The sequence below is a fragment of the Dama dama genome, chromosome 27 (assembly GCF_033118175.1).
Source record: "Dama dama isolate Ldn47 chromosome 27, ASM3311817v1, whole genome shotgun sequence".
Taxonomy (NCBI): Eukaryota; Metazoa; Chordata; class Mammalia; order Artiodactyla; family Cervidae; genus Dama; species Dama dama.
This window is the reverse complement of record NC_083707.1, coordinates 58,855,663-58,872,318: the sequence shown is the minus strand read 5'-3', so window position 1 is coordinate 58,872,318 and position 16,656 is coordinate 58,855,663. Positions and strand designations below refer to the sequence as shown.

Here is a 16,656-nt window from a genome sequence, read left to right as displayed (position 1 = left end):
CTATTTATGGGTCTAGCTTTGCTGGTTGTATTTCTTTGGCTTCTACAAAACTAAACTCTGTCAGACTATTAAAATTCCTCCTTGAGATGGCAAAATGTTATCTTTCCAGCATGATTAACCATATAATCAAGGTTTTATAAAATCTACATCAAGTAATTGAATTTGAAAATTTAAATGTATATAGTTTTCTGGGATTTCAATGTGATTAAAATGCCTACAAATTAAATCTCTTTTTTTGGTGAAAAACCAAAATAAACAGAGTTTTGCCTTCAATACTAATTTTACCTATTATATAATTATATATATAATATGTCTGTTAATAATTTTACAACATAATGATGACTATGCATTCACAAACGCAGGCAAAGCACATTATATGCAGAGGGAATAGACTAGACTCAAGAGAAACTCTCTAGGATGCATGCAATATTACATTGAATTTTGACTGCAATGAAGTTTCCATGAAGGAGAACAAGTGAGTTTTTTAAGGAGAAAAAGAAGAGTCAGACACACTGACAGAAATGAAGGTATTTTACAAGTGATTTCATGTAGGGATTTTTGAGAAAGATGGACAAGTCAAAGATATTCTGAATTTTCAGCCTTAGGAAATGGAACAACCATGTCACTAAGAGAAGCAGGGAGCATAAAGTCAAGGGTTGACGCAGGGAGTTTACACAGAGTTGGCTATTTATGCTTAAACATTTCAACAGACGTTTTCCCTATTACTTGCTTATTAAGTATTTCACCACTCACACAAATCCAAAATGGGAGAGGGAAAGACTTTTCACGTAATTCGGATATGCTTCTTGTAAATGTGTGCATGTGTGTGTGCTTAATCACCAGCTCTTTGCGACCCCATGCACTGTAGCCCGCCAGGCTCCTCTGTCCATGGGGATTCTCCAGGAAAGAATACTGGAGTGGATTACCATGCCCTCCTCCAGGGAATCTTCCCGACCCAGTGATCAAACCCAGGTCTCCCACATTGCTGGCAGATTCTTTACTCTCTGAGCCACCAGGGAAGCCCAAAATAAGTTTCAAAGTCAAGGCAGTTAATGCTAGCTGCTGTGATAGGCAACACCAATGTTTTGGCAGCTTAACGCAGTAATAATTATTGCTTGCTTGTGTCAAGGTTCAGCGTAGTTGGTGGGCCAGGGCGTGGAGGGAGTTGGAGATGTGAGTTGTGTTCTGTGCAGTCATTCAGAGACTAGGGTCCTTCATGATATGGTTCTAACATCTGTACCATGAGGCTTCAAAGACATTCTAGCGTCATCCCCGAGGAGATCAGAGGGAAAACGTGTAGAATCTTACAAAGGAAACAACAACGCTCTCACTTCTACCCACATTCCATTAGTTAGGATCCGGCCCCACCCAATTCTAGCGATAGATGAAAGATGTTCATTTAACTCGGTGCTCAGGAATCATACTTAACATTGCCTCTGTCACCAAAGGGGGAAAAGATAAAGCCCTTACCTAAGTCACTGAAGACTTTAACTTTGAAATAAGTATTTTTTATTGTCCCTTATTATCAATAGTCACAAACTCTACAGAGATAAAACTAAAAGTAGTCATGGCAAGAAAAAATGCTATATAAAATTTCATAACTTGGAATTTAAATTTGAAAAATAACTTCCTCACAATCTTTCAAAACATTCAGAAATTCTGATGTATAACTAGCATTCACTCATCTTGGCTTGAATAAATTAAGTTACCAAGGAATGTGTGAGTTATATTTAGAAGCCTTCAATTAATGAAGTAGGTTTGTTGTTTAGTCACGAAGTTGTGCCTAACTCTTTTGCAACCCCATCGGTTGTAGCCGACCAGGGTCCTCTGTCCATGTGATTTCCCAGGTAAGAACACTGGAGCGGGTTGCCATTTCCTCCTCCAGGGGATCTTCCCAACCCGGGAATTGAACCCACATCTCCTGCATTGGCAGGCAGATTCCTTACCATCTGAACCACCTGAGAAGCCCCAAGATGGGACACAGAGAAAGTCAAAGGTTACTTCTTCCTCTGTTTTATTGAGATTGGACCTACAGCTATTGTCTAAACTCCACACCAAAACTAACGCTGAGTTCTTGTTATCACTCTCGTAGTTAGGATTGATTTCCACGAGAACGAAGAGGTGACAGAGCAGACAAGGAAAATATCAGGAGAAACGTGCTGCCTGCCCGTCCAGGCTCACGCTTGCCTCTTATGTCTTGAATGCAGAGTTGTTTGGTGGCACCTGACTCTTTGCAACCCGTGGACTCCTCCATGCACCAGGCTCCTCTGTCCATGGGATTTCCCAGGCAAGGACACTGGAGAGGGTTGCCATCTCCTCCTCCAGAGGATCTTCCCGACTCGGGGGCTGAACCTGTGTCTCCTGTACTGGCAGGCAGATTCTTTGCCGCTGAGCCCCCTGGGAAGCTCCAATGAAGTAGACAGACTGTCTTAAAAAAAAAAAAAAAACAAAAAAAACTTAATTCCAGATTCTCCACATCTTAGCCAACATTTACTATCTTTTCTTTTTTAGATAACAGCCATCCTGACAGGTGTGAGGTGATACTTCATCACAGTTTTGATCTGCATTTCCCTGATGATGAGTTTTGCTGAATACCTTTTCTTATAGCTGGTGGTAATTTCTAGGTCTTGGGAGACATGTCTGTTCAAGCCCTTTGCCTATTTTTTTGCTAATCAGGTTATTTAGCTCTTTTGCTATTCAGTTACATATTTTGTATATTAACCCCAAATCAGATAGATGGCTTGCAAATATTTTCTCCCATTCTTCAGATCGTCTTTTCAGGCTGTTGATTATTTCCTTAGCTGTTCAGGAACTTTTCAGTTTGATGTAATCCCACTTGTCTCTTTTTGGTTTTGTTGCCTATAATTTGCCTGTCAATTCCAAGAAATCACTGCCAAGACCAGTGCCAAGGAATTGCTGCCCAAAGGGTATAAACTTTCAGTTATGCAAGACGAACAGATTTTAGAGAGCTGCTGCTCAACACAATGCTTATAGTTAATAGTACAAAACTGTGCACTTTAAAACATATTGCATGGAGCTTACGTTAAGTGTTATTATCACACACATAAAAGGAAAACACAAAAGAATACAAGGAAATTTTTGGAGGTGATGAATATGCTGAGCGCCTCGACTGTGATGTATCATGGAGATACATGCATATGTCCAAACTCATTAAAATGTATACCTTAAATATGTGTAAGTTTTGTATTTCAATTACACATTAATAATGCTTAAAAAACCTGAGTGTTGCCTGGCTATTGATCTTTTTCTTTCTGAGTTCAAAGTAATCATTGTTTACATTAGTACTATATGGTTTTTAAATGTCATAAATGAAAATAAAACTTTTCCAGCTATGATAAAAAGAAATTCTGCAATGGAGAAATATCTGATCTTAGTGCATAAGAAATGAACTCCTTCTGAGCCCTGGTATAAACTGTGACTGCCTATCTAGTCCTTGCATCCACAGCATAGTCTCCTGGATTATTAAATATTCTGTGTGTCAGCTGTCTCAAACTGAAGCGTGACTGCCTTTCTTCTCAATTAAAAGAAATTGAGAGGGTAAATAAATTCAGCGTCCTGGCCAAAAAGGCCGTGCATCTCTTCTTTTTTTTTTTTTTTAATTTTTATTGGAGTCAAGTTTTTTTTTACAATGTTGTGGGGTTTTTTGCTGTGCAGCAAAGCAAATCAGACATATGTATACACATACTCCCACTTTTTGTATTTCCTTCCCATTTTGGTTACCATAGAGCCTTAGGGAGAGTTCCCCGTGCAAAAAAGGCAGTGCCTCTAACTCAGGAACATACACCCCTCCTGTAAGCAGGCTAAACCTGGGTGCCTCAGGATGGCTTGTTGAGACCTCAGAGAATGCCCTCTGAGAACCAAGTCGCTTTCCTTGAGGACGTGAGGAGGGAAACAGCCTCTCACATCCTGCTGGCTGCCCGACTCCACAGGCTTCTGCCTCTGAATTGGGGTTGCCTGCAGTTTGCGTCCCTGGACCATCGCGGGTGTCTCACAGACTCACTGGACTCGGATTGGTCAGAAGGAAGCAGAGGAGGAGTCCCTCTGAGCATTTTTTTTTTTTTTTTTTTTCCCTTCACACACCATAAAAATCAGCAGCAGCTTCTGACACTCAAAGCAAAGCTTCAGGTTGCGAACCGCTTCCTCTGCGAGGCAGCTGACAGAGCATGCGCACAGAGAGCCGGCTCTCAGCCTTAGCGCAGCCACCAGGCAAATTATTCTGCAAAGACCTGCATGCCTCCGACTAAAGTTGAAGTGGAAGTGAGAACAAAAAAGCAAGCGGCAGGCTCGACGGAGAAGGAGCATCTTGCAGCCTGAGAGTTCCAAGTGATGCTGACCAGAGCCGCACCTGAAAGAGAGTGAAAACTCCCTTTCCAGCTCCGGAGCATGGGACGTTTATTCAGAGCAGGCATGCCACTCTCGGCCGCCTAACTTTCGTCTGGGGCAAGTCAAGACTGGAGAAAGTCGCTGAGGCTGCCGGACCCGGGAGGCTCAATCAGCCCAGAGGGGACCTGAATCCAGGATGAACTCCACCCAGCCCCATGGAATGCACACCTCTCTGCACTCCTGGAACCGCAGCGCCCACGGACTGCCCGCCAATGTCAGTGAGTCCCTGGCCAAAGGCTACTCGGACGGGGGCTGCTACGAGCAGCTCTTTGTCTCTCCCGAGGTGTTCGTGACTCTGGGGGTCATCAGCTTGTTGGAGAATATTCTGGTCATTGTGGCCATAGCTAAGAACAAGAATCTGCACTCACCCATGTACTTTTTCATCTGCAGCCTGGCTGTGGCTGACATGCTGGTGAGCGTTTCCAACGGGTCGGAAACCATTGTCATCACCCTGCTAAATAGCACGGACACGGACGCGCAGAGCTTCACGGTGAATATTGACAATGTCATTGACTCGGTGATCTGTAGCTCCTTGCTTGCCTCCATCTGCAGTCTGCTGTCGATCGCGGTGGACAGGTACTTCACCATCTTCTACGCGCTCCAGTACCACAACATCATGACGGTGAGGCGGGTGGCGGTCATCATCAGCGCCATCTGGGCCGCCTGCACGGTGTCGGGCGTCCTGTTCATCATTTACTCAGACAGCAGTGCCGTGATCATCTGCCTCATCACCGTGTTCTTCACCATGCTGGCTCTCATGGCGTCTCTCTACGTCCACATGTTCCTCATGGCCAGACTGCACATTAAGAGGATCGCGGTCCTGCCAGGCACCGGCGCCGTGCGCCAGGGCGCCAACATGAAGGGGGCGATCACGCTGACCATCCTGATCGGGGTCTTTGTGGTCTGCTGGGCCCCCTTCTTCCTGCACCTGATATTCTACATCTCCTGCCCCCAGAACCCCTACTGTCTGTGCTTCATGTCGCACTTTAACTTGTACCTCATCCTCATCATGTGTAACTCCGTCATCGACCCTCTGATTTATGCTCTCCGGAGCCAAGAACTGAGGAAAACCTTCAAAGAGATCATCTGTTGCTCTCCTCTAGGGGGCCTCTGTGATTTGTCTAGCAGATATTAAGTGGGGACAAACGCGATGCTAAACACAGCGTTGGAGACTTTTCTCCTTCTCATATGTACAATCTGAACAGTCTGTATCAGCCACAGCTTTATCTGTGAGTGTGTAGGGCATGGATTCAGAAATTCTATTGTATCAACTGAAGTTTGTGATTTTTTTTTTTTTTAATGTGAAACAGTGCCCAGTCTCCATGTATTTTTAATGTCATGCTACTTTCTGGCTGTAAAATGTGAATCCACATCACAGGTTATAGGCACTATGGATTTATAAAAAAAAGAAAGAAAGAAAAAAAAAGTCCTTATGAAGAGTTTAACAGTGTTTCCTTCTTGTGATTTACAAGGATGTGACACTTTGCTTGTTTTTGTAACATGGAAATCACAGCTTCACTAAATATATTCTAATAAGTGGTTTTTGATGTTATACTTTACAACACTGAAGTATAAAATTTTGATTCTAGCATTTAGGGGAGAAATATTGAAGAATAGATGCTTAATCATAAAAAAAAAAAAAAGCTGAAATTTCAGGTAATTTAATAAGACTTGCTCATTCATTCTCCCTGTGCAGAAGTTGAAGCTTCTGCTGGGACAAAAATAGTTACTTTAAAAAAAAAAAAAGGAGGGGGGATATTTTGAATCAGAAAATGTTGTGTGTTTCTCAGAGACAGAGAGATTAATTTGCTCAAGCAAAGAGTCTGATATTCCTCACAGGCAATTCAGTTTGGGATTAAAAAAAGAAAACAAAAACAGCAACTATGAGGATCCAAGTGTTCTGGGAAATCTAAGTGAACAAGGCAATCTAAACTTCCTGATATCAAACTGTGTACAACCACCCCTAACAAAGACAGAGAACAAGGTCTTCCTGCCCCTTTAACCAGGGCCCCAGACCCTGCTGAAATGTCCAGAACAGGTGACGCCCCACTGAGATCCGGCTTCTGCTCCCTAAAGAACTATACAATTCATGCTGAGCTCTTCCACTTTCCACATGCAAGTAACTTACTCTTTCTCTATTACTTATTTTTTGAACTGGAGTTTATGTACTCATTAGCAAGGATTTTAGCTTTGAAGACTATTTCTATAGCATAAGGATTTTAGGCAATATTTGTAAAAATCTAAAAGAAGGGAACTCTTGGTGCTAGAATGTTATAAATAGGGGGAAAAAGCATGACCTGAACCCCAGAGGACGTCATGACATAAACTAGCCTTCCACAACTATATTTTAGAGAGAAATACTTGCTTTGCTCCAAAATAATGCCACAGATTTGGCTACTGGACAATAAAATCTGTGCTTTCCAATTTGCATGTATTTTGAGAAATTTACCAGTGAATTACCTTTTGATTTCTCCTCAGATGCTCGTGGGCAGAGATAACACGACAAGGTACTGCTTAATTCAAATTTCTAAATGTTTTGCATATTGACAGCAAGTTCTGAGAAGCACTTTCAGTACTGACGAGGAAAGAATACTTTAAAATATAATAGTAAGGTTAAAGCTTACACATGAAAGGTGATACTGAAGCCTGATTCACTGCAATGCCTCTATTTTGACATAAAAATGTGTGAGGCTTTAAATTATATTTAAAGAGAACCCCAAATTGTGGCAGGACATAGTAGGTGTTTCTGTCTTTGCTGCTATTCCTGTCCATTCTTTCATGTGATTGTGAGGAACCCCAGAAACTGGAGACACGGAAGAGAGCTAGAAGCATCCCCCACCTTCTGTGGGGGCTGTCCTTCCAGTCCACTCTGTTTCTCCAGCCAGGGTCATTTCAGATGCTGCTCGGTCCATTGAGAATCAGCCCACTTCTGCCACTGACAGGAAATCAGCCTCCCGCATCTCGACTTTCACACCTCCTCCCGGAGCAGTTTACAGGGATGGGGTGAGTGTTAGTCAAGAACCCGTGTGCCCAGCCCCACTCCCCTATGTGCCCAGGGCCCAATATTAGGCTCCTGTTTCTTTAAGTGCTAAGGCTATGTCTTTCTCATTTTTTCCTGTTCTCTAAACATTCCTCTGTGATGTTACTTCTTCTTTCTCCAATAAAACCAAGATTCTCCCAGAGGGATACATCATTATCACTTACATTAGGGTTCATTCTTAAGTATTGTACATTCCATGTGCTTTGGCAGACATATAATGACATGTATTACAGCAGCATGCAGAACTGCTTCCCTGCCTGAAGAATCCTCTGTGTTCCGCCTAGTCCCTTCTCTTTCCCTCCTGACCCCTGGCTACCACTGACCTTTTTCCTGTTACAATACTTTCACCTTTTCCAGAATGTTCTATAGTTTGAACCATACACTATATAACCTTCAGATTGACTTCTTTCACTTAATAATACGCATTTAAGATTCCTTAAGGTATTTTTATGGCTTGGTAGCTGATTTCTTTTCGGTATTGAATAGTATTTCATTGTATGAATGTAATACAGTTTATCTGTTTGCCTACAGAAGAACATCCTGGTTGCTTCCAGATTTTGGCAATTGTGAATAAAGCTGCTACAAACACTTGTGTGTGGACATAAGATTTTATTTTATACCAAGGAGCAGGAATGAACCTTTAAAGAGCTTAAGTATAAACACTGTGATGTATGTGTTTATCCTTTAATATTTTGCTAAGGGGGGTTAGTTAGCATTTAGAGTATGCTGGTCAGGAGTATATATTCCAAATGTAACTGGTGAGCAGCATCAGATACCTTTATTGAAATTTTCACCAGAAAATTCAATGAAGTATAAAGCCTATTAGAAATAATTTTTCATTGGTGATAGAAGTGATTTTCAAGACTTATTGACTTAAAAAGTCAAATAACAATAGCCATAACTTGCATGAACAAGGTTTATATCTTGCACTTTCGTTCACCTGGCAGGTACCTACCATGACTCTGGGCTGCGAATAGCCATCACCTACTTCAGAAAAAAAGTCTTTGTTGCCCAAACTAAATATTTTGAAATTACTAAAACATTTTTGAAGAATTATTTAATAACATGTAAGGAAGTACCGACTTCTGCTTTGTGTTACAAGGAATACACAAAAAAGAATATTTAATATGATACCAACTATCTAAAGTACCACCAATATACTCATATACCTCCTGCATGTTACTTCCAGTAACTTATGAACAATCAGTAGTCATTATTCTTGGGTGATACTACGAAGGAGCTTGTTTACTTTCTTTACTGAGGGTGTTTCTATTATGCAAATTTGCTACAAGGAACATATTTTAATTATTAGCTTTTTAGAAGTACACATAAGCATTCCAACACAAAGGTGTTGATGACAGTGTAATTGCCAAATTACCAATGATTTGTGGAGCAAGAGCAGATATAAGAGAAGTTAGTTTTGAGCCAGAACAGATATTAGATATCATCTCATTTAACCCTCTAAGACTCAGAGAGACTGTCTGACCTCACATGTGAAATCACTGGCAACATCAAAACTTAAGAGCCAGTTCCTGACTCTGGATTTTCCTGCATCAAATTCTACGAGCCTCCTTCTGTAGGCAAGGACAGTTTTCTCAATCATATAACCTATGGCTGAATTATGGTTACATCACTTTTTAGCAGTGAGATTTTGTTGGGTTAGCTTTTTCATTGTTAAATGTGCATATTAATACCTGTCTTTTCAAAGGAGAAAAGACAATTATAAGATTAAAGATTAAAGCTCAACACAACAGTGCCCAATAAAAATTGACACTCAAAAATAGTGATTATTAGTACTTTTAGGAATGCCAAGTATACAAACAAACTCATGAAAGAATGAAGACTTATCAGTTTTGCTCTCTCTCAGCATTATTAGAAAATACACATATGCCTTGAGTTTTCTTAAACTATCTTTGAGGAACTTCCCTGGTGGTCCAGTGGTTAAGATTCCCTGCACCTAATGTAGGGAGTCCAGGTTCGATCCCTAGTCAGGGAACTAGATCCCACGTGCTGAAACCAAGATCCAAGACAGCCAAACACATTTTTTAAAAAAGCTACCTTTGATAGTTTTCTTGAATTGGACAGAATCTGGGGGGTATAAATGGGTATATGTAAACATAGAGAATATACAGGCATACCTATGTTTTAAAAAGCTAATTTTTTTATCCTTAATAGTACTAATTGTTTTAAAATTTGCAGGGCCACATTCAATACCAGAAAAGGCTAAATAGAAAGATAATATTCTAAACATGAAATAACCAATCAGCCCATTTCTTCAAAGATTAACTGATTAAACTTTATGTCATCAATTTGTGTTAGTAGAATAATATTATCTAAACTGATATTGTTGATATTAAATGTAAACCCTCTAAAGAGAATCATAAGTGATTATGTTATAGTCACATCTTTTTTTTAATATAGTCACATCTTGATGCTCAGTTATTGGTTTACCATGTATTGATCCAAGCCTATGCTTGCGAGTAAAAGAAGCACACAGCATTTGGACTAGGGGAACACTGGGCTCACATCTGATTTACCAGCTCCAGAACTATGGGCAAGTTTCCTGAGCACCTATAATCTAAACACTGAAATGAAGATAATATCCATTGTCTTATCACATGTGTGGGTGCTAGGACGCTTCAGTCGTTTCCAACTCTTTGCGACCCTATGGACTGTAGCCCGCCAGGCTCCTCTGTCCATGGGATTCTCCAGGAGAGAATACTGGAGTGGGTTGCCATGCCCTCCTCCAGGGGATCCGGAGACGCAGGGATCAAACCTGCATCTCTGTCATCTCTTACATCTCCTGTATTGGCAGGGGGATTCTTTACCACTAGTGCCCCCTGGGAAGCCCCATCTTATAGTTAATGACAAATAAATAATCTATTGAAATGATCTGGGGGGGGCGGTCCTAAGACGGTGGAGGAATAGGACAGGGAGACCACTTTCTCCCCCACAAATTCATCAAAAGAACATTTGAACACTGAGCAAGTTCCACGAAACAACTTCTGAGTGCTGGCAGAAGACATCAGGCACCTGGAAAGGCAGCCCATTGTCTTCGAAAGGAGGTAGAACAAAATATAAAAGATAAAAAGAGAGACAAGTGCTCGAGCCTGGTGCACTGGTAAGACCCAGAGGAATCTGGTGGAGAGGGAGGTGGGAGGGGGGATCGGGATGGGGAATACATGTAAATCTATTGCTGATTCATGTCAATGTATGACAAAACCCACTGAAAAAATAAATTAATTAATTAATTTAAAAAAAAAGATAAAAAGAGAGACAAAAGAGGTAGGGACAGAGATCCGGCCCAGGAAGGGTGTCTTAAAAAAGAGAGAAGTTTCCAAATACCAGGAAACACTCTCTCCGGCGGGTCTGTAGAGAGCCTTGGAATCTCAGAGGGCAAAATAACCGGGAGGAAAAATAATTAATTAATTAATTAAAACCCACAGATCACCTGCCTAACAGCAACTCCCAGTGGAGCAGCAGCCCAGACGCTCGCATCCCCCACTAGCAAGCGGGGGCTGGGCAGGGAGGCGCCGGCAGCATTGCTTAGGGTAAGGACCGGGCCTGAATGCCCCGAGGGCAATCTGAGGGAACTAACTCAAGATAGCAACCCAGACTGTGGGATAGCTATCCCGCGCAAAGCCCTAACCCAAGAAAACTGCCAGGCCCGCTCACAGAACAAAGCTAGCCAGCTGCGGACCGGCCCACCCCCGCCGGAGTCGGGCAGGCGGGGACAGCCAGAGCCGGAAGGGGGCACTCGGCCCCAGAGAGGCATCCCATACCAAGCTGCAGGCAGACTTCTCTGCTAACCAAGACTTCTTGGGATCCTGGATGATTGACATCCGGAGGAGGGTAGCAGCCAGAGACCAGCTCCCCAGAACAGACACAGGCACACCTAAGAAGGCGCGCCCCTTGTACACCCAGAAAACCGGGCGGCTGGGACGGGAGAGGCGAAAAGCCGCAGCCTCCAACTGGGGGCGACTGCGGCCGCCACGCACCTGGTCACCTGAGCTGCTTGGACCTGGAAGGGGCTCAAAACGCAGGCCCAACCGAGTCTGCGCCTTTGTGGAGGACCCGAGAACATGAACCTGAGCGGCTTAGACCTGGGGAGTGCACGCAACCCAGGGCCCGCATCACAGTTCCCGGCAGAGCAACCTGGAGCCTGAGCAGTGTAGACGGGAAAGCACACACGCCGTGAGTGGGGACAAACCCAGTGTGGCTGACACTGCGCGCACGCCCCACACACGCCAGTGACATTTGTTCGCAGTGATCCTCCGTCCCCGCAGCACGACTGAACTAGTGACCTTAAAAAAGTGACCACCACCGCCCCCTTGTGTCAGGGCGGAAGTTAGACATTGCAGAGACCAGCAGACAGAAGAAGCTAAAATAAGCAGAGGGAACCGCTTTGGAAGTGACAGGTGCAATAGATTAAAACCCTGCAGTTAGCACCGCCTACATAGGAAGGGGCCTACAGACCTTGAGAAGTATAGGCCGGATCAAGGAACCATCTGAAAATGAACTGAACCCACACTGTCTGCAAGAGCGCCAGAGAAAGTCCTAGATGTATTTTTACTATTATCATTTTTTTAATTTTTTAAATTTTTAAAAAATATTTTTAAGTCCTCTATTACTCCTTTAATTTTCATTTTTATAACATACTATTACCTTGCAAAAAAAGACCCTATTTTTTAAAGCAAACTTCATATATATATATATTTTATAATTTTTGTGACTTTTTTTTTTTAATATTGTATTTTTGAGAATCTAACCTCTACTCTAGATTTTTAATCTTTGCTTTTTGGTATTTGTTATCAACTTTGTACCTTTAAGAACCCAATCTTCAGTACCCATTTTTACTTGGGAGTGAGATCACTGGCCTGATTGCTCTCTCCTCCTTTTGACTCTTTTTTTTCCTCCACCAGGTCACCTCTATTTCCCCCTCCCCCTTTTCTTCTCTACCCAACTCTGTGAATCTCTTTGTGTGTTCCGAACTGTGAAGAACACTTAGGGAACTGCTTACTGGCTGGATCTGTCTCTCTCCCTTTGATTCCCCCTTTTCTCCTCCTGGCCACCTCGGTCTCCTTCCTTCCTCTTCTCTTCTCTGTGTAACTCTGTGAACATCTCTGAGGTATCCGGACTGTGGAGAGCACATAGGGAAGTGATTACTGGCTAGCTTGCGCTCGCCCCTTTTGATTTCCCCTCTTCTCCTGCTCACCTCTATCTCCCTCCTCCCTCTTCTCTTCTCCATGTAACTCTGTGTACCTCTCTGGGTGTCCCTCACTGTGGAGAAACTTTTCATCATTAACCTAGATGTTTTATCAATGTTGCTGTATAGATGGAGAAGTCTTGAGGCTACTGTAAGAATAAGACTGAAAACCAGAGGCAGGAGGCTTATGTCCAAATCCTGAGACCACCAGAGAACTCCTGAATCCAGGGAACATTAATCGATAGGAGCTCATCAAAAGCCTCCATACCTACACCGAAACCTAGCACCACCCAAGGGCCAACAAGCTCCAGAGAAAGACAAACCACACAAGTTCTCCAGCAACACAGGAACATAACCCTGAGCCTCGATACACAGGCTGCCCAAAGCCACACCAAACCCACTGACATCTCAAAACTCACTACTGGACACTCCATTGCACTCCAGAGAGAAGAAATCCAGCTCCACCCACCAGAACACCAGCGCAAGCTTCCCTAACCAGGAAACCTTGACAAGCCAGCTGTCCAACCCCACTCACAGTGAGGAACCTCCACAACAAAGAGGAACCAGAAACTGCCAGAATACAGAAAGGCCACCCCAAACACAGCAACATAAACAAGATGAAAATGCAGAGAAATACCCAGCAGGGAAAGGAACAGGATAAATGCCCACCAAACCAAACAGAAGAGGAAGAGATAGGGAATCTACCTGATAAGAATTCTGAATGATGATAGTGAAAATGATCCAAAATCTTGAAAACAAAACGGAGTTACAGATAAATAGCCTGGAGACAAGGATCGAGAAGATGCAAGAAAGGTTTAACAAGGACCTAGAAGAAATAAATAAGAGTCAACATATAATGAATAATGCAATAAATGCGATCAAAAACACTCTGGAGGAAACCAACAGTAGAATAATGGAGGCAGAAGATAGGATAAGTGAGATAGAAGATAGAATGGTAGAAATAAATGAAACAGAGAGGAAAAAAGAAAAACGAATTAAAAGAAATGAGGACAACCTCAGAGACTTCTGGGACAATGTTAAATGCCCCAAATTCGAATCATAGGAGTCCCAGAAGAAGACAAAAAGAAGGACCATGAGAAAACACTTGAGATAACAGTTGAAAACTTCCCTAAAATGGGGAAGGAAATAATCACCCAAGTCCAAGAAACCCAGAGAGTCCCAAACAGGATAAACCCAAGGCAAAACACCCCAAGACACATATTAATCAAATTAACAAAGATAAAACACAAAGAACAAATATTAAAAGCAGCAAGGGAAAAACAACAAATAACACACAAGGGGATTCCCATAAGGATACAGCTGATATTTCAATAGAAACTCTTCAGGCCAGAAGGGAATGGCAGGACATACTTAAAGCGATGAAAGAAAATAAACGACAGCCCAGATTACTGTACCCAGCAAGGATCTCATTCAGATATGCAGGAGAAATCAAAAGCTTTACAGACAAGCAAAAGCTGAGAGAATTCAGCACCACCAAACCAGCTCTTCAACAAATGCCAAAGGATCTTCTCTAGACAGGAAACACAGAAAGGTTGTATAAACGCGAACCGAAAACAACAAAGTAAATGGCAACGGGACCATACTTACCAATAATTACCTTAAATGTAAATGGGTTGAATGCCCCAACCCAAAGACAAAGATTGGCTAAATGGATAAAAAAACTAGACCCCTATATATGTTGTCTACAAGAGACCCACCTCGAAACAAGGGACACATACAGACTGAAAGTGAAGGGCTGGAAAAAGATATACCATGCAAATAGAGACCAAAAGTAAGCAGTAGTAGCAATACTCATATCAGATAAAATAGACTTTAAAACAAAGGCTGTGAAAAGAGACAAGGACACTACATAATGATCAAAGGATCAATCCAAGAAGAAGATATAACAATTATAAATATATATGCACCCAACATAGGAGCACCGCAATATGTAAGGCAAATGCTAACGAGTATGAAAGGGGAAATTAACAATAACACAATAATAGTGGGGACTTGAATACCCCACTCACTTCTATGGATAGATCAACTAAACAGAAAATTAACAAGGAAACACAAACTTTAAATGATACAATAGACCAGTTAGACCTAATTGATATCTATAGGACATTTCACCCCAAAACAATGAATTTCACCTTTTTCTCAAGTGCACATGGAACCTTCTCCAGGATAGATCACATCCTGGGCCATAAATATAGCCTCGGTAAATTCAAAAAAATTGAAATCATTCCAAGCATCTTTTCTGATCACAATGCAGTAAGATTAGATGTCAATTACAGGAGGAAAATTACAACATATTAAAAATTCCAACATATGGAGGCTGAACAACACGCTGCTGAAATGATCTGGTACTAAAGAGCTTGTCCCTATAGGTATCTGTTATTCAAACTGCACTTAAAAGGTTATCAGAGCTTAAACCCTAGAAATTAAATTATGATATTCACTTGGCTAGCCTCATTGCCCTACCGTGGAGAGACAAGAATCCATTCAAATCTGCTTTCACCATTTCATTCATTTATTTCTCAAGTGAAGCAAGTAAAAATAAATCTCTGTGTTTGTTATTTTAGGTATAAAGAAATTTTAAACACTCCAAAATAATTCAAGGCAGCTAGTGGGTGGATCTGGGCAGGAAGACACACATTTTTTTCGATGGCTTCAGTACTATTCTAATTCTTGTGTTGAATAATGGTTTAATGTATATTTTATAAGGGCTTCCCATATGCTTCAAACTTAAATGACATATAATCTTTTATAAATTTTCAAAATTTTAAGAAAATTAAATGAATACAATGCATTTACTTTGTAATGTGCCTACTGAGAGGGAACATATAAAACTATATTTGTATAATTCAAATAAAGGATTTCTAGCACAGTTGAATGCTGCCACTTCAGGGAGAGGAAAAAAAGAAGAGCTTTGATCTATGATCATCATGGTTGAATTTGGGTCCTGGGTTAATGAAGTTAGTAATCAGAATGTACTATTATTAACTGTGTTTTCACTGACAAGAGACACCTGGAAGCCCTTCAAATAGAGCCAGATGGAAGATCTCAGCAACTCAATCAGTGAAATATTCAGTGAGGTTTTGTACGGGGCTCAGCTGATAATGACACTATTATGATCTGATTTCTAAACCTAACATTCTAAATGGTGTTAGAAATTTCACTTTTAAATTTAAACCAACATTGAATGAAATTTAAAAGTGAAAATAAAACAATAAATTTGGTCATAATTCCACTTGAGGGAAAAGAAAACACTTAGGCTAAAATTCTATCTGTGAAAAGTTTAACTCCTTAATTTACAATACATTTTATTTGTAATGTTGAAGTTTCAGAATGACCCCATTAAACACGTGTGGGTTTTCTATGAATCTCACAGTATCGTGTGGATTTCATTTTACCAGGAAGAAAGCAAGAAGGCTTGAGAGTAATTCTTTTTGTGATTTTTGTTTACATATATTGAAAATTATGCTCTGGTCATAATTTGTACCTACTAGCTATGTTGTTGTTGTTGTTTAGTCACTAAGTTGTGTCCGACTCTTTTGCCACCCCCATGGACTATAGCCCACCAGGCTCTTCTGTCCATGGAATTTTGCAGGCAAGAATATTGGTTGCCCTTTCCTACTCCAGGGGATCTTCCTGACCCAGTGATCAAATCTGCATCTCCTGCATTGCAGGTGGATTCTTTAACACTGAGCCTCCAGGGACGCCTACCTACCAGCTATAGCTATTAGCTAATTACTGTCAATATCAGAAAGAAAACCTATGCATTTTCCACATCTGCCCGACCTCTAATCTTCCCCTCTAAGCCATCACATCTCAACATTCCACATCAATGTATTTTCACCTAAAACTCAACGTGGCTGAAACAGAAGTGTTCACTGACACAAATCTGACTTCTTTTTACTTTCTGTACATTTGCATCATTTCATCACTCTCGTGGGAACAGAAACTCAAAAGTTCAGTCACACTGTGCTTTCACTTCCAAGAT

At 41.5% G+C, this 16,656-nt stretch overlaps 1 protein-coding gene across 1 annotated transcript; it reads left to right on the top strand.

Annotated features, from left to right (window-relative positions):
• Positions 1–4,540: 4,540 nt before the first annotated feature.
• MC4R (melanocortin 4 receptor) lies at positions 4,541–5,539 on the top strand. Its single transcript, XM_061131023.1, has one exon. It carries the CDS (start codon positions 4,541–4,543, stop codon positions 5,537–5,539), a length of 999 nt encoding a protein of 332 aa, XP_060987006.1.
• Positions 5,540–16,656: the final 11,117 nt, after the last annotated feature.

Coding starts and splice junctions, on each gene's coding strand:
- MC4R (XM_061131023.1), top strand. CDS start 4,541: ATGAACTCCACCCAGCCCCATGGAATGCACACCTCTCTGCACTCCTGG.